The sequence below is a fragment of the Scyliorhinus torazame genome, chromosome 13 (assembly GCF_047496885.1).
Source record: "Scyliorhinus torazame isolate Kashiwa2021f chromosome 13, sScyTor2.1, whole genome shotgun sequence".
NCBI lineage: Eukaryota > Metazoa > Chordata > Chondrichthyes > Carcharhiniformes > Scyliorhinidae > Scyliorhinus > Scyliorhinus torazame.
The window spans coordinates 225,019,019-225,042,197 of record NC_092719.1 but is presented as its reverse complement, the minus strand read 5'-3'; the positions used below and the strand labels follow the sequence as shown (position 1 = coordinate 225,042,197).

The 23,179-nt window shown below is 52.2% G+C and overlaps 1 protein-coding gene across 1 annotated transcript in view; it reads right to left on the bottom strand.

Annotated features, from left to right (window-relative positions):
- The window catches only part of lamb2l (laminin, beta 2-like), a 334,455-nt gene that overhangs the window by 119,881 nt on the left and 191,395 nt on the right, over positions 1-23,179 (bottom strand). The window contains exons 15-17 of the mRNA XM_072473107.1: positions 17,057-17,212; positions 15,631-15,792; positions 13,267-13,388 (exon numbers count right to left, since the gene is read on the bottom strand). Of these exons, the coding sequence (XP_072329208.1) occupies positions 13,267-13,388; positions 15,631-15,792; positions 17,057-17,212 (440 nt within the window). The remainder of the gene's footprint in view (positions 1-13,266; positions 13,389-15,630; positions 15,793-17,056; positions 17,213-23,179) is intronic.

The following is a 23,179-nucleotide window of genomic DNA, read 5'->3' as shown; positions in this document are numbered from 1 at the left end:
AGAGACTGTTATTCTCTATAATATACACAGGGGCTGTTATTCTCTATAATATACACAGAGACTGTTAATCTCTATAATATACACAGGGACTGTTATTCTCTATAATATACACAGAGACTGTTATTCTCTATAATATACACAGGGACTGTTATTCTCTATAACATACACAGAGACTGTTATTCTCTATAATATACACAGGGGCTGTTATTCTCTATAATATACACAGAGACTGTTATTCTCTATAATATACACAACGGCTGTTATTCTCTATAGTATACACAGAGACTGTTATTCTCTATAATATACACAGGGACTGTTATTCTCTATAATATACACAGGGACTGTTATTCTCTATAATATACACAGAGACTGTTATTATCTATAATATACACAGGGACTGTTATTCTCTATAATATACACAGGGACTGTTATTCTCTATAATATACACAGAGACTGTTCTTCTCTATAATATACACAGGGACTGTTATTCTCTATAATATACACAGAGACTGTTATTCTCTATAATGTACACAGGGACTGTTATTCTCTATAATATACACAGAGACTGTTATTCTCTGTAATATACACAAGGACTGTTATTCTGTATAATATACACAGAACTGTTATTCTCTATAATATACACAGGGACTGTTATTCTCTATAATATACACAGAGACTGTTATTCTCTGTAATATACACAGGGACTGTTATTCTGTATAATATACACAGAACTGTTATTCTCTATAATATACACTGGGACTGTTATTCTCTATAACATACACAGAGACTGTTATTCTATATAATATACACAGGGGCTGTTATTCTCAAAAATATACACAGAGACTGTTATTCTCTATAATATACACAGGGGCTGTTATTCTCTATAATATACACAGAGACTGTTATTCTCTATAATATACACAGGGACTGTTATTCTCTATAATATACACAGAGACTGTTATTCTCTAGAATATACACAGAGACTGTTATTCTCTATAATATACACAGGGACTGTTATTCTGTATAATATACACAGAACTGTTATTCTCTATAATATACACAGGGACTGTTATTCTCTATAATATACACAGGGACTGTTATTCTCTCTAACATGCACAGGGACTGTTATTCTCTTTAATATACACAGGGTCTGTTATTCTCTATAATATACACAGGGACTGTTATTCTCTATAATATACACAGGGACTGTTATTCTCTATAATATACACAGAGACTGTTATTCTGTATAATATACACAGAACTGTTATTCTCTATAATATACACAGAGACTGTTATTCTCTATAATATACACAGGGACTGTTATTCTCTTTAATATACACAGGGTCTGTTATTCTCTGTAATATACACAGAGACTGTTATTCTCTATAATATACACAGAGACTGTTATTCTCTATAATATACACAGGGGCTGTTATTCTCTATAATATACACAGGGACTGTTATTCTCTATATTATACAGAGAGGCTGATATTCTGTATAATATACACAGGGACTGTTATTCTCTATAATATACACAGGGACTGTTATTCTGTATAATATGCACAGAGACTGTTATTCTCCATAATATACACAGGGGCTGTTATTCTCTATAATATACACAGGGGCTGTTATTCTCTATAATATACACAGGGACTGTTATTCTCTATAATATACACAGGGACTGTTATTCTCTATAATATACACAGAGACTGTTATTCTCTATAATATACACAGGGGCTGTTATTCTCTATAACATACACAGGGACTGTTATTCTCTATAATATACACAGGGGCTGTTATTCTCTATAACATACACAGGGACTGTTATTCTCTATAATATACACAGGGACTGTTATTCTCTATATTATACAGAGAGGCTGATATTCTGTATAATATACACAGGGACTGTTATTCTCTATAATATACACAGGGACTGTTATTCTGTATAATATGCACAGAGACTGTTATTCTCTATAATATACACAGGGGCTGTTATTCTCTATAATATACACAGGGGCTGTTATTCTCTATAATATACACAGGGACTGTTATTCTCTATAATATACACAGGGACTGTTATTCTCTATAATATACACAGAGACTGTTATTCTCTATAATATACACAGGGGCTGTTATTCTCTATAACATACACAGGGACTGTTATTCTCTATAATATACACAGAGACTGTTATTCTCTACAATATACACAGGGACTGTTATTCTCTATAATATACACAGAGACTGTTATTCTCTATAATGTACACAGGGACTGTTATTCTCTATAATATACACAGAGACTGTTATTCTCTGTAATATACACAGGGACTGTTATTCTGTATAATATACACAGAACTGTTATTCTCTATAATATACACAGGGACTGTTATTCTCTATAATATACACAGAGACTGTTATTCTCTGTAATATACACAGGGACTGTTATTCTGTATAATATACACAGAACTGTTATTCTCTATAATATACACAGGGACTGTTATTCTCTATAACATACACAGAGACTGTTATTCTCTATAATATACACAGGGGCTGTTATTCTCAAAAATATACACAGAGACTGTTATTCTCTATAATATACACAGGGGCTGTTATTCTCTATAATACACACAGAGACTGTCATTCTCTATAATATACACAGGGACTGTTATTCTCTAAAGTATACACAGAGACTGTTATTCTCTATAATGTACACAGAGACTGTTATTCTGTATAATATACACAGAACTGTTATTCTCTATAATATACACAGAACTGTTAGTCTCTATAATATACACAGGGACTGTTATTCTCTATAATATACACAGAGACTGTTATTCTCTATAATATACACAGGGACTGTTATTCTCTATAATATACACAGATACTGTTATTCTGTATAATATACAAAGAACTGTTATTCTCTATAATATACACAGAGACTGTTATTCTCTAGAATATACACAGAGACTGTTATTCTCTATAATATACACAGGGACTGTTATTCTCTATGATATACACAGAGACTGTTATTCTCTATAATATACACAGGGACTGTTATTCTCTATAATATACACAGAGACTGTTATTCTCTATAATATACACAGAACTGTTATTCTCTATAATATACACAGGGACTGTTATTCTCTCTAACATGCACAGGGACTGTTATTCTCTATAATATACACAGGGACTGTTATTCTCTATAATATACACAGGGACTGTTATTCTCTATAATATACACAGGGACTGTTATTCTCTATAATATACACAGAGACTGTTATTCTCTATAATATACACAGAGACTGTTATTCTCTATAATATACACAGGGACTATTATTCTCTATAATGTACACAGAGACTGTTATTCCGTATAATATACACAGAACTGTTATTCTCTATAATATACACAGAGACTGTTGTTCTCTATAATATACACAGAGACTGTTAGTCTCTATAATATACACAGGGACTGTTATTCTCTATAATATACACAGAGACTGTTATTCTCTATAATATACACAGCGACTGTTATTCTCTATAATATACACAGAGACTGTTATTCTGTATAATATACAAAGAACTGTTATTCTCTATAATATACACAGAGACTGTTATTCTCTAGAATATACACAGAGACTGTTATTCTGTATAATATACACAGGGACTGTTATTCTCTATAATATACACAGAGACTGTTATTCTCTATAATAAACACAGGGACTGTTATTCTCTATAATATACACAGAGACTGTTATTCTGTATAATATACACAGAACTGTTATTCTCTATAATATACACAGGGACTGTTATTCTCTCTAACATGCACAGGGACTGTTATTCTCTATAATATACACAGGGACTGTTATTCTCTATAATATACACAGGGACTATTATTCTCTATAATATACACAGGGACTGTTATTCTCTATAATATACACAGAGACTGTTATTCTCTATAATATACACAGGGACTGTTATTCTCTATAATATACACAGAGACTGTTATTCTGTATAATATACACAGAGACTGTTATTCTGTATAATATACACAGAACTGTTATTCTCTATAATATACACAGAGACTGTTATTCTCTATAATATACACAGGGACTATTATTCTCTATAATATACACAGAGACTGTTATTCTGTATAATATACACAGAGACTGTTATTCTGTATAATATACACAGAACTGTTATTCTCTATAATATACACAGAGACTATTATTCTCTATAATATACACAGGGACTATTATTCTCTATAATATACACAGAGACTGTTATTCTCTATAATATACACAGAACTGTTATTCTCTATAATATACACAGAGACTATTATTCTCTATAATATACACAGGGACTGTTATTCTGTATAATATACACAGAACTGTTATTCTCTATAATATACACAGAGACTATTATTCTCTATAATATACACAGGGACTATTATTCTCTATAATATACACAGGGACTATTATTCTCTATAATATACACAGAGACTGTTATTCTCTATAATATACACAGAGACTGTTATTCTGTATAATATACACAGAACTGTTATTCTCTATAATATACACAGAGACTATTATTCTCTATAATATACACAGGGACTATTATTCTCTATAATATACACAGAACTGTTATTCTCTATAATATACACAGAGACTATTATTCTCTATAATATACACAGAGACTGTTATTCTGTATAATATACACAGAACTGTTATTCTCTATAATATACACAGAGACTATTATTCTCTATAATATACACAGGGACTATTATTCTCTATAATATACACAGGGACTATTATTCTCTATAATATACACAGAGACTGTTATTCTCTATAATATACACAGAGACTGTTATTCTGTATAATATACACAGAACTGTTATTCTCTATAATATACACAGAGACTATTATTCTCTATAATATACACAGGGACTATTATTCTCTATAATATACACAGAGACTGTTATTCTCTATAATATACACAGAGACTGTTATTCTCTATAATATACACAGGGGCTGGATTTTCCCTCGGCGTATCCTCCGTTTTGACGGCATCGCACGCGGTTTTCCCGACAATGGGAAATCCCATTGGCCGGCAGCCGGGATGGAGAATCCTCCCTCAGACTGCGATTCTCGACAGTATACACAGAGACTGCTACTCTGTATAATTATTATACTCTGTATAATAATAAACATGGGGACTGCTATCCCCTATAGTCTATGGGGATGTTGTGGAGATGCCGGCGTTGGACTGGGGTGAGCACAGTAAGAAGTCTTACAGCACCAGGTTAAAGTCCAAGTTTGTTTCAAATCACTAGCTTTCGGAGCGCAGCTCCTTCCTCAGGTGATTGACGAGGTAGGTTCCAGAAACACATATACGTGTAGACAATGTCAAAGATGCAAGACGATGCTTTGCATGCGAGCATTTGCAGGTTGTGATCTGTAGCCCTTTCGGGATCTTGTCTGTTTTCTTGCATCTTTGTAGAAGCTCAATGTCAGTGTCTATATGGGCATACGTCTTGGGGAGGCAGTGGTATTGTCGGTGGGTTAGTAATCCAGAGTCCCAGGGTTATGCTCTGGGGGCCCAGGTTCGAATCCCACTACTGCAAATAGTGGAATTTGAATTCAATTAAAAGTCTAATGATGGCCAAGAAAAACCCACCTGATTATAGGAAATCTGTCATCCTTACCTGGTCTGGCCTACATGTGACGCCAGATTGACTCTTAACTATCCTCAGGGATGGGCAATAAATGCTGGCCCAGCCCACATCCCAGAACTGAATAAATAAAATAAAAATACACAGAGGCTGCTATTCACTAAAGTATCCACAGGGGGCCAGCACGGCGCTGGAGCGTTTCATCCAGCGTCCTTACGTGGCGCCAAATGGGCGCCGTGCCATCCCGCGCATGCGCAGTCGGGACAGCCCAATCCTGCACATGCGCGGGGAACGTCTTACGCACGCCGGCCCCTCACCAACATGGAGCCGGTGTTCTGGCGACGCACGTGGAAGGAAGTCGGCCCAGGGGGGGGAGAGGCCGGCCCGCCGATCGGTGGGCCCCGACCACGGGCCAGACCCCATCGGAGGCCACCCAGGTGAAGAAGACCCCCTCCCTCCCCTACAGGCCGCCCCCCCCAGCGTTCCCGCAGAGCCCCCCCCCCAGGGTTCCCGCAGAGCCCCCCCCCCCCCAGCGTTCCCGCAGAGCCCCCCTCCCCCACAGGCCCCCCCCCCAGGGTTCCCGCAGAGCCCCCCTCCCCCACAGGCCCCCCCCCCCCCAGCGTTCCCGCAGAGCCCCCCCCACAGGCCCCCCCCCAGCGTTCCCGCAGAGCCCCCCCCCCAGGGTTCCCGCAGAGCCCCCCCCCCCACAGGCCCCCCCCCCAGCGTTCCCGCAGAGCCCCCCCCCCACAGGCCCCCCCAGCGTTCCCGCAGAGCCCCCCCCCCAGGGTTCCCGCAGAGCCCCCCCCCCAGCGTTCCCGCAGAGCCCCCATCCCCCACAGCCCCCCCCCAGCGTTCCCGCAGAGCCCCCTCCCCCACAGCCCCCCCCCAGGGTTCCCGCAGAGCCCCCCCCCCCCCACAGGCCCCCCCCCCAGGGTTCCCGCAGAGCCCCCCCCCACAGGCCCCCCCCCAGGGTTCCCGCATAGCCCCCCTCCCCCACAGGCCCCCCCCCCCAGGGTTCCCGCAGAGCCCCCCCCCCCCACAGCCCCCCCCCCCCCCCCCCAGCGTTCCCGCAGAGTTCCCGCCGGCAGCGACCAGGGGTGTCCGGCGCCGGCGGGAACCAGTCGTGTCGTAGCGGCCGCTCGGCCCACCCACTTTGAGCCCTAGTTCTGCACAGTGCCACCAGCCATGCGGGCGCCCCCCTCTCCCCCCCATGCCGCCACCTATTGGTCCAGGGCGACACCCACGGTAGCCCCTGGTGAGGACAGTGCCAGCCAACGGTACCCCTGGCATCAGGGACGGGCACCAGGGCCACAGGCCCCCACGGTGCTGGCCACTGACGGGGACAGGGATAGGGGATGGGGGGGTGGGTGATGCGGGGGTGGATCCCGCAGTGCCAACTGGGGCCACCATGTAGCCCGGTGGACCTGGTTGGGGACGGGGGGGTACGCACCATGTTAACGTGTCGACCTTTCACCACCTGCAGAAAATGGATATTGGAATTCAACCAGCAATGGGGGCCTTCCTGCTGGTCGCCGCAGCCCTGGGGGAGCCCTGCGGCTGGACGAGCTGGAGCTGCTCGAGGAGGAGGTAGCTGCAGCAGCGGAGCGGGCAGCAGCGGAGTGGGCAGCAGCAGAGCGGGCAGCAGTGGAGCGGGCAGCAGCGGAGTGGGCAGCAGCAGAGTGGGCAGCAGTGGAGCGGGCAGCAGTGGAGCGGGCAGCAGCGGACCGGGCGGCAGCGGAGTGGGCAGCAGCGGAGCGGGCAGCAGCAGAGTGGGCAGCAGCAGAGCGGGCAGCAGTGGAGCGGGCAGCAGTGGAGCGGGCAGCAGCAGAGTGGCAGCAGCGGAGCGGGCAGCAGCAGAGTGGGCAGCAGCGGAGCGGGCAGCAGCAGAGTGGGCAGCAGCGGAGTGGGCAGCAGCGGAGCGGGCAGCAGCAGAGCGGGCAGCAGTGGAGCGGGCAGCAGCGGAGCGGGCAGCAGCAGAGCGGGCAGCAGCGGAGCGGGCAGCAGTGGAGCGGGCAGCAGCGGAGCGGACAGCAGTGGAATGTGCAGCAGCGGAGTGGGCAGCAGCGGAGTGGGCAGCAGCGGAGCGGGCAGCAGCGGAGCGGGCAGCAGCGGAGCGGGCAGCAGCGGAGCGGGCAGCAGGGGAGCGGGCAGCAGCGGAGCGGGCAGCAGCAGAGTGGCAGCAGCGGAGCGGGCAGCAGCGGAGCGGGCAGCAGCGGAGCGGGCAGCAGCAGAGCGGGCAGCAGCGGAGTGGGCAGCAGCAGAGTGGGCAGCAGCGGAGCGGGCAGCAGCGGAGCGGGCAGCAGCGGAGTGGGCAGTAGCGGAGCGGGCAGCAGCGGAGCGGGCAGCATCAGAGTGGGCAGCAGCAGAGTGGCAGCAGCGGAGCGGGCAGCAGCGGAGCGGGCAGCAGCGGAGCGGGCAGCAGCAGAGCGGGCAGCAGCGGAGCGGGCAGCAGCGGAGCGGGCAGCAGCGGAGTGGGCAGTAGCGGAGCGGGCAGCAGCGGAGCGGGCAGCATCAGAGTGGGCAGCAGCAGAGTGGGCAGCAGCAGAGTGGCAGCAGCGGAGCGGGCAGCAGCGGAGCGGGCAGCAGCAGAGCGGGCAGCAGCAGAGCGGGCAGCAGCGGAGCGGGCAGCAGCAGAGTGGGCAGCAGCAGAGTGGGCAGCAGCAGAGTGGGCAGCAGCGGAGCGGGCAGCAGCAGAGTGGGCAGCAGCAGAGCGGGCAGCAGCGGAGCGGGCAGCAGCGGAGCGGGCAGCAGCGGAGCGGGCAGCAGCAGAGCGGTCAGCAGCAGAGCGGGCAGCAGCGGAGTGGGCAGCAGCAGAGCGGGCAGTAGTGGAGCGGGCAGTAGCAGAGCGGGCAGCAGTGGAGCGGGCAGCAGCGGAGCGGGCAGCAGCAGAGTGGGCAGCAGCAGAGTGGGCAGCAGCAGAGCGGGCAGCAGCAGAGTGGGCAGCAGCAGAGTGGGCAGCAGCAGAGCGAGCAGCAGCGGAGCGGGCAGCAGCAGAGTGGGCAGCAGCAGAGTGGCAGCAGTGGAGCGGGCAGCAGCGGAGCGGGCAGCAGCGGAGTGGGCAGTTGCGGAGTGGGCAGTTGCGGAGCGGGCAGCAGCGGAGCGGGCAGCAGCGGAGTGGGCAGCAGCAGAGCGGGCAGCAGCGGAGTGGGCAGCAGCGGAGTGGGCAGTTGCGGAGCGGGCAGCAGCGGAGCGGGCAGCAGCAGAGTGGGCAGCAGCAGAGCGGGCAGCAGCGGAGCGGGCAGCAGCAGAGTGGGCAGCAGCGGAGTGGCAGCAGCGGAGCGGGCAGCAGCGGAGCGGGCAGCAGCGGAGTGGGCAGTTGCGGAGTGGGCAGTTGCGGAGCGGGCAGCAGCGGAGCGGGCAGCAGCGGAGTGGGCAGTTGCGGAGCGGGCAGCAGCAGAGTGGGCAGCAGCGGAGCGGGCAGCAGTGGACGGGCAGCAGCAGAGTCGGCAGCAGCAGAGCGGGCAGCAGCAGAGTGGGCAGCAGCAGAATGGGCAGCAGCGGGGCGGGCAGCAGCAGAGTGGGCAGCAGCAGAGCGGGCAGCAGCAGAGCGGGCAGCAGCAGAGCGAGCAGCAGCAGAATGGGCAGCAGCGGGGCGGGCAGCAGCAGAGTGGGCAGCAGCAGAGCGGGCAGCAGCAGAATGGGCAGCAGCGGGGCGGGCAGCAGCAGAGTGGGCAGCAGCAGAGCGGGCAGCAGCAGAGCGGGCAGCAGCAGAGTGGCAGCAGCAGAGTGGGCAGCAGCAGAGTGGCAGCAGCGGAGCGGGCAGCAGCGGAGCGGGCAGCAGCAGAGCGAGCAGCAGCGGAGTGGGCAGCAGCAGAGCGGGCAGCAGCAGAGTGGGCAGCAGCGGAGAGGCAGCAGCAGAGTGGGCAGCAGCAGAGCGAGCAGCAGCGGAGCGGGCAGCAGCGGAGAGGCAGCAGCAGAGTGGGCAGCAGCAGAGCGAGCAGCAGCGGAGCGGGCAGCAGCGGAGAGGCAGCAGCAGAGTGGGCAGCAGCAGAGTGGGCAGCAGCAGAGTGGGCAGCAGCGGAACGGGCAGCAGCAGAGCGGGCAGTAGCGGAGCGGGCAGCAGCGGAGCAGGCAGCAGCGGTGTGGGCAGCAGTGGAGCGGGCAGCAGCAGAGCGGGCAGTAGCGGAGCGGGCAGCAGCAGAGTGGGCAGCGGGGAGCCGGGCAGCAGCGGAGCGGGCAGCAGCAGAATGGGCAGCAGCAGAATGGGCAGCAGCGGAGCGGGCAGCAGTGGAATGGGCAACAGCGGAGCGGGCAGCAGCGGAATGGGCAGCAGCGGAGCGGGCAGCGGCAGAGTGGGCAGCAGCAGAATGGGCAGCAGCGGAGCGGGCAGCAGTGGAATGGGCAACAGCGGAGCGGGCAGCAGCGGAATGGGCAGCAGTGGAGCGGGTAGCAGCGGAGCGGGCAGAAGGGTAGGTGGGCTGCGTGCTGCCCTGTCGATGGGTGGCGGCCGGTTGGGTGGTGGGGGGTGAGGAGCGGGGGGGCAGGGGGGTGGTGCATCTATACAGCTGGTGTCAGTCTGCAGAACCAGGGGCCAAGGTAGGTGGTCAGTGGGGTCAGTAGCTGGACACTGCCCTAGTCCCATGGGGTCACCCCAGCCACTTGGTCCGTTCCCTCGTCAAACCCCCTCCCCCTACCCTGGCGGGGCACCCCCCCCACCCCAGCCAGCACGGCCAGTGTCCGGCCTAGCGGCCCATGGTGACGCCTCTCTGTGTCCTACCCCCCCTCTCTCCCTCGGCAGCCACCATGCCTGTTTTCTGGTGCGACGCTTCCCCTTCGGCAGCGGGATTCTCCAACCCGACAGCCGGCCAATGGGGTTTCCCACTGTGGGCACCCCCACGCCGTCGGGAGACCCCTGGGCGGGAGTGCGCTGCCGTCGAAGCGCAGATCCGTTGACGGAGAATCCAGCCCGGGGACTGCCTTTCTCTACAGTTCCCCAGGGGGCGGATTCTCTGCTGGTGGCAGGGGGCCCCGATGCGGCAGAGAATTGAAAAAGTGGATCGGAGCCGGATGTAGATGTGCGTCACTCTGAGCACATTGCTCTGTCACGCCTCCCTCCCGCCCCCGGCGCTGGGATCGAGGTTCACGCCCTCCGAGAGTTGTAAATGAATCCATTCAGTGGGCCCGGCATCCTAATCTCCTTCCCTCCAGGATTCTCCAGTCCCCAGGACCGGGAATCACAACAGGTCTCACCAAACGCGAGCCTGAGGTGGTGGGCCTCGCGTGGGCCAAAGGGGTAACTCCACAAGGGAGTTGTTCCCAAAGTCCATCCCAATGCCATGCCCCCCCCACAATGCATTACCTGCCCACCCCTCCCCTACCAGACCCCTCCCCTCACGTCCTGCTGCTCCCGGAGACCCCAAAATGGGAGAACCCCCCCCCGCCACCCCAAATAATAGGGAGACATTCCCAGAACCCTGTAACTAAAGGAACGCCCCGCACAGAGACCCCTAACTAAAGCCCCCCAGATCTGCTGGAGTTCCTCCGGTGCAGAAACTGGGGCTAAGTGTGGCCTCGCCCGGGAGGTCCCCACTGAGGCCCCGATCTATCCGGCTGGGCGCCAGAGAGCAGTCTGTTCCTCCGCTCTTCGAGCTCCAGGAAACACCCGGCTAATCTCGGGCTGCATGATTCTGACCCCATTCGAGTAGATCGTGCCTGGATACATTTCCATTCGATCGCACCCCCAGTTTTAAATATTTGCACTAATCTCCTCTGCGCTGAATATCTGATTTAGTTGACGCCAAGTTCCTTCATCCACCCAGGAATCTTTGATCTGCTGGTCACATTCGCTCCTTTGTGCCTGTAATGTGTCACAATGCTGATTCAGAGTCAGTAACATTGGAGACAAACGTCCGCGAGTGTTTGGAACGTTTCAGACTCTGATGTTGCCGTTCCCTGGTGTCCATAAATTAGAAATAATCAGACTTTCGAGTGAAAATGCTGCAGCACTATCGAGTGTATCTCTTGCGGGTCTCATCGATGACACATCATCGCTCACGCCAGTGCGACGGTCAATATGGCACCCCAGGATGTATCGTCACATCACAATTAGTTCCTAATGCTTTCAAATATAACACTGGTCCCCACTGAATCCTGGCCCTCGTTATCTCTGGGAGAATTTGCAGACCTTTGCTGAGCATTTACATGTTGCCAACTCCCTGCAATAAGGTTTTTTTAATCTCTAAAAGTTTACGGTCTGTTAATTGCCTTTGAGCAGCTATGATGTGAGTCGATGTGACAGACCCCAGTCAGAGACTCTCACGCAATGGAAGACAGTGTTGAACTTCCACAAGCTGTGGGCACTCAGACCCCTGTGGACCTTGCTGCACAATTCCAGTCTTTTGTTGCCTAATTAAAGGATTGTGTGAATTGTCCTTTCACAGTTAACATGCAGGTGGTCATCAATAAACAACCGTGAACTAGAGTAAAATTGGCCAGTTACGACAAATTAAGTCACTTGAGAAAGGTTCTTGCAACGAGTGACGACGGGATAAGATTGGCTGAGGCTATTTAACGATTCTGTTCATCTTTAACATAAACTGAAATGAATGGGACGAGGGAATAAATATTGAAAACTCCTGTGATGGGAGGAAGGTAAAGCACGGAGGGTATTACAGCCCCAAATTAGCCCCACTGCCCTTAAACCACTGCCCCACCAATCTGTCGTGTGACGCCTTTATCCAGTTCCGATGGAGTGTGTTTGTATCGCAGTGCTGTGTTCTGTGGATCATGTCACATCATTCCCTCTTGTCATTCTTCAGTCAGCACAGCAGCACACACACTCTGTACCTCTCCTTCACTCACCCCGTCTGTCCACACCTTTTAAAGCACTTTATTCACTCTCCCACCTGTTGACAGAGCCCATCACTGACCAACAAGGTGTCAAAGAACAAAGAACAACACAGCACAGGAAAGAACACTTCAAACCATTGCGTTTGAGCAGACAAGGTGATGTTGTTCTCTTATTTTTGTTCTCTATGTGGTGAGCCACGTATGGCTGTTGTATATATTATTGTATTTACTCACAGTTACTGTTGTTGTGTTGATGTTGTTGTTGGCTCCGCCTGTGGCTCCGCCCCTCTGAGAAGGTATATAACCCATCGATCTGGGACAGCCTCTCAGTGCGGGAGGAGCTACTGGTGCGCACATTCCAACTGATTAAAACTACAGTTCTTGTTAACTACCGTTTCGAATGGATTGATTGGTATCATTCTATTTCCCCTTCAGTTATGACCCCGTCTAAGCTAACACTCTGGTTCCCAACCCCCTGCCATACTACTTTAAATCCTCCCGAGTGACTATAGCAAACCTCCCAGCCAGGATATCAGTGGCCCTCCAGTTTCGATGTAACCCATCCTTCTTGTACAGGTCCCACCTGCCCCGGAAGAGATCCCAATGATCCAGAAATCTGAAACCCTCGCTCCTACACCAGCTGTTTGGCCACGTGTTTAGCTGCTCTATCCTCCCATTTCTAGCCTCACTGGCACGCGGCACAGGGAGTAATCCCGAGATTACTCCAGAGCAGAGCTGCTGTTTGAAACAGCCAGTTGCTGCAACACTCTGTCCCCACAATGGCCAGTGAGCCGGGTGAATGAGGGACCTACCTCTCTGTGTGATGTAGCGTCACTCTGTAAGGTTGGCCGTGAGGTAGGAGATTGCCACAGCGATGACTGATGGGTAAGTCCACTGTATAAATACTGATTCTTGCTTCCCAATCTTCTGCAGACTGAGGGCGAGGGAAACAAGAGGAAACCGTTAGCACCAAACAATGAACTAACAGCTGCCACGTCACAGGGTGACAGTATGGTGACCGTTGCAGAATGAGGCCACCCTGCCTGCACCAGCTCTCCAAATGAGCAACTTGACTTCGTGCCGTTCGCCAGCCTTTTCCCCAATACCCCAAACATCGCTTCAGGTCATCGTCGAAACCCTTCTCGATTGAACCTACTCCCACCACACCCCCAGGCCGGGCATTCCAGACCCCAGCCACTCGCTGGGGGGAAACTTTATTCTCACATCACATTCGCTTCTTTTGCAAATCACTTTAAATCTTTGTCCCTCTCGTTCTTGGCCCTTTGACGAGTGGGAACAGTTTCTCCCCGTCTACTCGGTCCAGCCCCCAGATGATTTTGAACATCTCCACCAAATCTGCTCAGTCTTCTCTCCAGTGAGAATAGTCAAACCCTCCAATCTCTCCTCATCACTGAGGGTTCTCATCCCTGGAAACATTCTTGAGGGGGTGGGGGTGCAGGGGGGGGGGGCGAAGGGGAGGTTGTTAGTGAGGGGGGGGTGAGCGAGGGGGGGTGTGAGCGAGGCTGTGTGTGTGCGAGGGGAGGTGTGTGTGAAGGGGGTGTGTGTGCGAGGGTGTGCGCGCGAGGGGAGATGTGTGTGTGAGCGGGGTGTGGGAGTGTGAGCGAAGGGAGGTATGTGTGAAGGGGGTGTGTGTGCGAGGCTGTGTGTGTGAGGGGAGGTGTGTGTGCGAGGGGAGGTGTGTGTGCGAGGGGAGGTGTGTGTGCGAGGCTGTGTGTGTGCGAGGGGAGGTGTGTGTGCGAGGGGAGGTGTGTGCGCGAGGGGAGGTGTGTGTGCGAGGGGAGGTGTGTGTGCGAGGCTGTGTGTGTGCGAGGGGAGGTGTGTGTGCGAGGCTGTGTGTGTGCGAGGCTGTGTGTGTGCGAGGGGAGGTGTGTGTGCGAGGGGAGGTGTGTGTGCGAGGGGAGGTGTGTGTGCGAGGGGAGGTGTGTGTGCGAGGCTGTGTGTGCGAGGGGAGGTGTGTGTGCGAGGCTGTGTGGGTTTGAGGCTGTGTGTGTGCGAGGCTGTGTGTGCGAGGGGAGGTGTGTGTGCGAGGGGAGGTGTGTGTGCGAGGGGAGGTGTGTGTGCGAGGCTGTGTGTGTGCGAGGGGAGGTGTGTGTGCGAGGGGAGGTGTGTGTGCGAGGGGAGGTGTGTGCGAGGCTGTGTGTGCGAGGGGAGGTGTGTGTGCGAGGCTGTGTGTGCGCGAGGCTGTGTGTGTGCGAGGGAGGTGTGTGTGCGAGGGGAGGTGTGTGTGCGAGGGGAGGTGTGTGTGCGACGCTGTGTGTGTGCGAGGCTGTGTGTGCAAGGGGAGGTGTGTGTGCAAGGCTGTGTGTGTGCGAGGCTGTGTGTGTGCGAGGCTGTGTGTGCGAGGGGAGGTGCGTGTGCGAGGCTGTGTGTGTGCGAGGGGAGGTGTGTGTGCGAGGGGAGGTGTGTGTGCGAGGGGAGGTGTGTGCGAGGCTGTGTGTGTGCGAGGCTGTGTGTGCGAGGGGAGGTGTGTGTGCGAGGCTGTGTGTGTGCGAGGCTGTGTGTGCGAGGGGAGGTGTGTGTGCGAGGGGAGGTGTGTGTGCGAGGGGAGGTGTGTGTGCGAGGCTGTGTGTGTGCGAGGGGAGGTGTGTGTGCGAGGGGAGGTGTGTGTGCGAGGGGAGGTGTGTGTGCAACGCTGTGTGTGTGCGAGGGGAGGTGTGTGTGCGAGGGGAGGTGTGTGTGCAAGGCTGTGTGTGTGCGAGGCTGTGTGTGCGAGGGGAGGTGTGTGTGCGAGGGGAGGTGTGTGTGCGAGGCTGTGTGTGTGCGAGGCTGTGTGTGTGCGAGGCTGTGTGTGCGAGGGGAGGTGTGTGTGCGAGGGGAGGTGTGTGTGCGAGGGGAGGTGTGTGTGCGAGGCTGTATGTGTGCGAGGCTGTGTGTGTGCGGGGGGGAGTGTGACCGGAAGGGGAGGTGTGTGTGCGAGTGTGAGCGGAAGGGGAATGTCACTGTGAATGTGCTTTATTCTGTGTAAAAGTTTGTTCCAGTCTCCCAAGAGCTGGGACACTGATTTTCAGGGAGATGGAATTTCATTTCCTTTTGCGAAAGTTTGAGATTTAACCAGATTCTTGCCCCATTGCCCTCAAGAAGCTTAGATCCAATTTACAAACCAGTTCCGCCAATCCCAGCCTTGCCCCCTATGCCCTCCTGGCCAATGCCCGTACCTCAGGCTCGTAGCGCACCAGCACGTTGTAATCCATGGCATAGGGGATGTCATTGACATGAAACCTCAGGCCTGCTCCATCCTGGACCCGTGCGAAGCCTGGGCCGCTCCATGTGATCATCTTGTGGGGGTGTCGCTCCCGGCTGACAATTTGCACAAACGCCTGCAATCAGCAACAAAAACAACTTGTGAGGGCTCAGGAAGCGGCAATCGGGACAATCCAATCAGATTCACAGAGAGGGGCAGGTATATTGGGTGAATTCTCCGCCTCGCCGACAGCGGGATTCTCCGATCCAGCCACCCACGCTGCCGGGAAACCTGCGGGCGGGGGTACTCTGCTGGCGGGACAGAGACTCCCCCTGCCGGCAAGGCCGTGGGGCCGGGGAACCCGCGGCTGGGGAGGCGGAGAATTCACTCCGTTGTTTCTGGTCGGGATTGGAAATTCTTTCAGGCTCTTCCTCAGTTTGGATAAAAAACATTAAATGCAGGAACTTCAAACTCCTTCAGAGCTTCACCTTCACTCAGTGATGCGCCTGGAATAATCACAGAATCTACAATGCAGGAGGAGGCCATTCAGCCCATCAAGTCAGCACCATCCCTTCGAAAGAGCACCCCACCCACTTCCTATCACCCCTGCCCTATTCCCGTAACCTAACCTTTGGGCACTAAGGGCAATTTATCACGGCCAATCCACCCAACCTGCACATCTTTGGACTGTGGGAGGAAACCGGAGCACCCGGAGGAAACCCACGCACACACGGGGAGGATGTGCAGACTCCGCACAGACAGTGACCCAAGCCGGAATTGAACCCGGGTCCCTGGCGCTGTGAAGCCACAGTGCTAACCACTGTGCCGCCCAGTGATTTTTAATAATTGATCACTGGACTGGCTGCCGTTTGCTGCTTATTCTCGTTACCCTGAGGAGGTGTTGGTGAAGCACTGGTAATGGGCTGGGTGCAAACTGAATGTGTTAACCTGCGACTTCAGAGGATCAGGCGAGAGTTAACCACATTGAGAGATAAATGTTGGCCAGGAATTAAGGGAGGTAATTCATGACTCTCAGTAAAAATACATCCCAGTGAGGAGGAACGATTCGAAGAGAGAGATAAACCAGATAATTTGGACATTCTGAATTCTCCCTCGGTGTACCCGAACAGGCGCCGGAATGTGGCGACTAGGGGCTTTTCACAGTAACTTCATTGCTGTGTATTTGAAGCCTGCTTGTGACAATAAGCGATTTTCATTCATTTTCATTTGTGACAATAAAGATTATTATTATTATTACTACATGGTCCAAAATATGGGTCAACAGACAGGTGCAACTCACCGACACACTCTGCTGCTCTTTGCTGTCAGTGCACCCCTGACCTGTCCATCCTGTCACGACCCCTGCCCTGTGAGGTCAGAGTTGCTCGGGTGAAACCCACCTTTCTGTGCCGGACTCTCCGTGGTCGCGGTCTTGCTGTCCGGAAGTGGGCTGCCCGTCTCTGCTGCCTTCTCCGTCTGGCCAACTGCTGGACGCCCAGGCCCTGTGGGTTGGAAACATCAACGCAGTTTCCATTCACCTGGTGCTTGATCTTTCCCTGGAAGAAAGGGCGAGACTGGGGAGTGAATCACTGTCGCGATGGGCTACCTTCACCGACACCCCTCCACCCCCAAATGCAGGGGTCTGAAATGAATGGCCCATGTGTCTCGCCCCAGTGTCAGGGTCTCTGCCAGAACTCCACATCCTCCCACAGTGATAGGGCCTACTTACAGTTACTTATAAACACTCAAACTGAGGGGCAGGAACTGCCCCTCTGCCCCAGCCTGTTCCACAGGCTTTATACAATAACAACTTACATTTATATAGCACCTTTGGGTAGTGTTCCAATGTGCTTCACAGGAATGTGATCATTCAAAGTTGGATGCCAAGCCATGTGCGATGTGTGGGCAGCTGACTTCAATAACCCTCACCAGACCCATGGAGACACACAGAGGCCTGAGGCCTGCCCAGCCGGCTCTGATTGGGACCGGCATATCCAGTGGTCCGATGGGGACCTGTGAGCTGTAAGCGGCACTGCAGCCTTTACTTCATGTTTACAATTTAAATGTTGTTTAATTTACCTTCTCGGGCCTCCTCGGTTTTTATACTGGCGACGAGGAATAAAGAACAGCAGCTGTGATCCTGGACATCCTGACTGGACCTGAATACCCCAGCACATAGCAACATAGCAATTCGGCAAGTCAGCCCTTGTAGCCTTCGCCACATTCAATCAGATCACAGCCGATCTCTTCCTGGTCTCAAATCCATCTCCTCACCCTTTCCCCATAATCACTTTCAAAAATATATCTATTTCTTTCTTGAAAGCATTTAATGACTCAGATTCCACCGCACTATGCGGCAGCAAGTTCGGGAAATTCACCACCCTCAAGGGCAGCGCGGTGGCGCAGTGGTTAGCACTGCTGCCTCACAGCGCTGAGGACCCGGGTTCGATCCTGGCCCCGGGGTCACTGTCCGTGTGGAGTTTGCACATTCTCCCTGTGTCTGCGTGGGTCTCACCCCCACAACCCAAAGATGTGCAGGGTAGGTGGATTTGGCATGCTAAATTGCCCCTTAATTGGAAAAAAGAATTGGGTACTCTAAATTTATAAACAAAAATTTACCCCCCTCTACGAGAAGTAGTTCCTCCTCACCGGAGAGAGGTCAGCAGGATTTGAAAATGTCACTCTTGAGCAGCCTAGAGGCCTTTGACACAGGCGGAGAAGACTGGGCCCAGTTTATTGAACGGAAAACGTTATTGTTGGGGAAGACGGAGAGAAGGTGATACTCCTGACTGCCTGGGGGGCCTGACATTCAGCATCATCAAGAGCCTCACCTACCCGTGGCCCCAGACTAGAGACCCGTCAACGAGCTCGTGGAACTTGTCGCAAGTCATTCCGACCCCAAGCCATCTGTCAAATGCAGAGGCACCACATCAATATGGCCGGATAAATCCCTGGGAACCAGTGACAGAATTACTGATCCAACTTCGTTCCTTAGCGGAACATTGTGACTTTGGTCCATTCTTCCCCGAAATGTGGCGAGATCGTGTTGTGTGGAATCAACAATACGGCGACCCAGAGGAAGCTATCTGTCGAATTGGCCTCAGACCTGAAAAGAGCCAAAGAACCGTCCCTCTCCCACGAGAATGCGGAAAAGGGGCTCCAGCAACTCCAGGGTTCTGTCGGTTACAGTGTTGGAGAGTTGGGGGGCCCCCGCTCCCCAAGGATAGGGCTTACGTGACCCCGTCACCCCAAAACGACATCGCAGTCAGGCCCAATGGTCACCAAGGTCCAGCGGGACATCTCCCCGTAGAACGATGAGACGTACCCACTACAGTACCACACTTAGTACAGGCCCCATGGCCATCGAGGCTGCCAGAATGCACTCCCCTGGCCATGTGACACAGACGCCCGAGTTAGGGCCTTGCATATTGCCCCACCCGAGGAGGAAAACCTGACGCAACTAAATTGCATTAAGGCCCCCTAAAGTGGATAAAGTTTCAAATCAATGGTCACCCCCTAGATATGGACGTTGGCACGAGGGTTTCTGACTATATTATCGGACTAAAGACCATCTGTAGGCTCCGTCTGGGCTTGAGTGAAACCAAGGCCCGGCTAGTAACATATACCATGGAGCCATTGGCAATAATCGATACCACGGCAACCCCAGATACCCACTGGCAACAGACAGTTAGGCCAGCACTGGTGCAAGGCCCAGTCTTCTCAGCAGCGATTGGTTACAAAGACTCCACCTGGGTTGGTAACAGATCTTCCGGATGGGCACTGGCGGCCTGTACGAAGTTCTCGGAAAGTATCCAGAGGTTTTCCAGGAAGGCCTGGTAAAAATAAAGGAGGCCAGAGAAAAAAATATATGTTGGCCCAGAGGCCCAGCCTAAATACATCCGGGCCAAAAGCTTGGGCATCCTGGTTAGAAAGCTTGGGCATCGTACACCCTGTCCAGCTCGCACAGTGGGCAGTGCCAGTGATCCCAGTCCAGCTCGCACAGTGGGCAGTGCCAGTGGTCTCAGTCCAGCTCGCACAGTGGGCAGTGCCAGTGGTCCCAGTCCAGCTCGCACAGTGTGCAGTGCCAGTGGTCCCAGTCCAGCTCGCACAGTGGGCAGTGCCAGTGGTCCCGGTCCAGCTCGCACAGTGGGCAGCGCCAGTGGTCCCAGTCCAGCTCGCACAGTGGGCAGCACCAGTGGTCTCAGTCCAGCTCGCACAGTGGGCAGTGCCAGTGGTCCCTGTCCAGCTCGCACAGTGTGCAGTGCCAGTGGTCCCAGTCCAGCTCGCACAGTGGGCAGTGCCAGTGGTCCCAGTCCAGCTCGCACAGTGGGCAGTGCCAGTGGTCCCAGTCCAGCTCGCACAGTGGGCAGCGCCAGTGGTCCCAGTCCAGCTCGCACAGTGGGCAGTGCCAGTGGTCCCTGTCCAGCTCGCACAGTGTGCAGTGCCAGTGGTCCCAGTCCAGCTCGCACAGTGGGCAGCGCCAGTGGTCCCAGTCCAGCTCGCACAGTGGGCAGTGCCAGTGGTCTCAGTCCAGCTCGCACAGTGGGCAGCGCCAGTGGACCTGGTCCAGCTCGCACAGTGGGCAGTGCCAGTGGTCCCAGTCCAGCTCGCACAGTGGGCAGCGCCAGTGGTCCCAACGCTGAAACAAGACAAATCTGTGTGGCAATTACAAGATGACAGCAGAAAGGGCTTCCCGTTTGGACTGGTACCCCATGCCACGTGTAGAAGTTCTGGACACAAAGTTGGCTGGGGGTCACTCGAAGCTCAACATGAGCCGCGCACACCCTGGAAATACATCACCATCAACGCCCACAGGGAGCTGTAAACCCGGCTTCTTCTCGGGGGGTCGTTGGCCTGTGCAATTTTCCAGAGGGTGATGGAAAACCCAGCTTCCCAGGCTGGCTGTCTACCTGGAAAATGTGCTTATTACAGGGGCCACCAAGAAGGAATACCTGGGAAACCTGGAAGAGGTTCTGCAACGAGGATGTCCTCCTGAAGAGGGACAAGTCCGTCTGCCGGGTGATGGAGGTCACGCACCTTGGATGCCGCGTCGATAAGGACAGGTTGCAACTGGTGGAGGAAAACGTCCGTACGATCAGGCGAGCCCTGGCCCACGGGAACATGACAGAGCGGAGGTCACGTTTGGGACTTGTCAATTATTATGGAAAGTTTTTCCCAAATCTGGCTACCTTGTTGACCCCCCCGGCACGCGGTATTGAAGAACCACCAGAAATGGCCGTGGAAAACACTGCAGGAGGAAGCATTCACCAGAGCGAAGCGCCAGTGGGTGCCATCAAACTATTGTCACACTGCAATTGGTCAAGACCACCTGTCCTCATATGTGACACCTCTCCATACGGCATTGTTGCCCCACCAGTAGGATGATGGGATGGAACTACTGAAACATCCAGAACATCTACTTCTACGCACAAATTGAGAAAGAAGGACTGGCCGTGATTTTCGCAGTAAAGAGAATTTCACCAGTGCGTCTATGAGCGTCATTTCACAATGATCATGCACCATAATCCCTGACTCAGCCTCTTAATGAAGACAAGATGGTTCCACTCGGCCCAAATCCAACACTGGGCACTGTTGTTCGCAGCTTATGAATATACATTTGAACATTGACCATGAACACATGACCTCAGCCAGCTCTCTCTGCCTGAAAGCCCCCCATTCCTGCCAGTGACCGATAAAGTTTAATTGATGTTGAACTTCGTGATGGACGCACAAATCCGCACCTGGGCCCAAAAGACCCTACACTGCCAAAATGACGCCACATCCTCCTGCACAGCGGGTTATAAGGGAAACCCCCAGAGGAGCCACTGTGGGCTAACCTGGCAAAGGAGGAGTTCAGTGTGGACGATGGCATTCTCCTGTCGGCATCTCCACTGGTCATCCCGTGGCCGCTTCTGCCCACAACCTGACTTCAATCGGACTTTGTTTGAAAAGCCATAAAGTTTTAGCCCCTGTGACATTTCTGTGAGTTTTGGAAGCACTGCCTGAAAATTAATGATTAATTCTCAGAGAGTTGGCAGGAGTGGGTAACTCACCTTCAGGTTCCTGCCACCTCGACTGAGGCGCAGTAAAAATGTTGCATTAACCAGTTATCAAAAGAATCAGAGGAAGATAAGGACGTTTCTTTCACCCAGCGAGTTGTTGTGATCTGGAAGGTGCTGCCTGAAAGGGCGGGGAAGCAGATTCAATAATAACTTTCAGGGCAATGGGAAAGGGGCAGGAGGGGTTGGGCTGTTTGCTCTTTCAAAGAACCAACACAGCCTGACGTGCCCAATGGCCTGTGTGCTGGAAACGTCTCTGATACTAACTGACATGGGCGGGTGGAACTGATGGGGTGATCAGACCGTGATTGCAGCATGTGTATCTAACCGCTCCCTGGTTGGAGTGGCTGCTGGTATATCTGTGATGGTATCTCTCCTGAAGCCCTGGCTGTGCGTAGACACACAGTCTGCAAATCTAATCAGTGAGGCTTCCACCTTGGAAAGAGCAAGGACCACCCAGCTAGGGGCAGACATGCCTCAGCATGAGCTTATTGAAGTGGGAGATGAGGGACCCGCAGGATGTCATCCCCGAGTCTAAACACCGCCCCCCACACCCCCACCATCGCGCGGTCTCAGAACTCCAACACAGCAAACATCTCCATCATTTGTACATGATTTTAATCTTTTTATGAAGCAATGCAAAGCTGTTTTATAATTTCTGTAAGACTGAGAGCACCATAATTAACTAGTTCCTCTCACTCACACACAACTGCACACAATCACACACATACACACAGTCTCGCACACACACACACACACAGATACATATTTGCACACACACATAGAACATTACAGCACAGTACAGGCCCTTCGGCCCGCGATGTTGCGCTGACCTGTGAAACCACTCTAAAGCCCATCTACACTATTCCCTTATTGTCCATATGTCTATCCAATACCATTTGAATGCCCTTACTGTTGGCGAGTCCACTACTGTTACAGGCAGCTCATTCCACGCCCTTACTACTCTCTGAGTAAAGAACCTACCTCTGACATCTGTCCTATATCTATCGCCCCTCAATTTAAAGGTATGTCCCCTCGTGCTAGACATCACCATCCGAGGAAAAAGGCTCTCACTGTCCACCCTATCCAATCCTCTGATCATCTTGTAAGCCTCAATTAAGTCACCTCTTAACCTTCTTCTCTCTAACAAAAACAGCCTCAAGTCCCTCAGCCTTTCCTCATAAGATCTTCCCTCCATACCAGGCAACATTCTGGTAAATCTCCTCTGCACCCTTTCCAATGCTTCCACATCCTTCCTATAATGCGGTGACCAGAATTGCACGCAATACTCCAAATGCGGCCGCACCAGAGTTTTGTACAGCTGCAACATGACCTCATGGCTCCGAAACTCAATCCCTCTACCAATAGAAGCTAACACACTCATGCTCACACCTTGCACATGGACACACACACACACACACAGATACAAACACGCTGTGCAGGATCTTTGGAGCTCACAAGGAT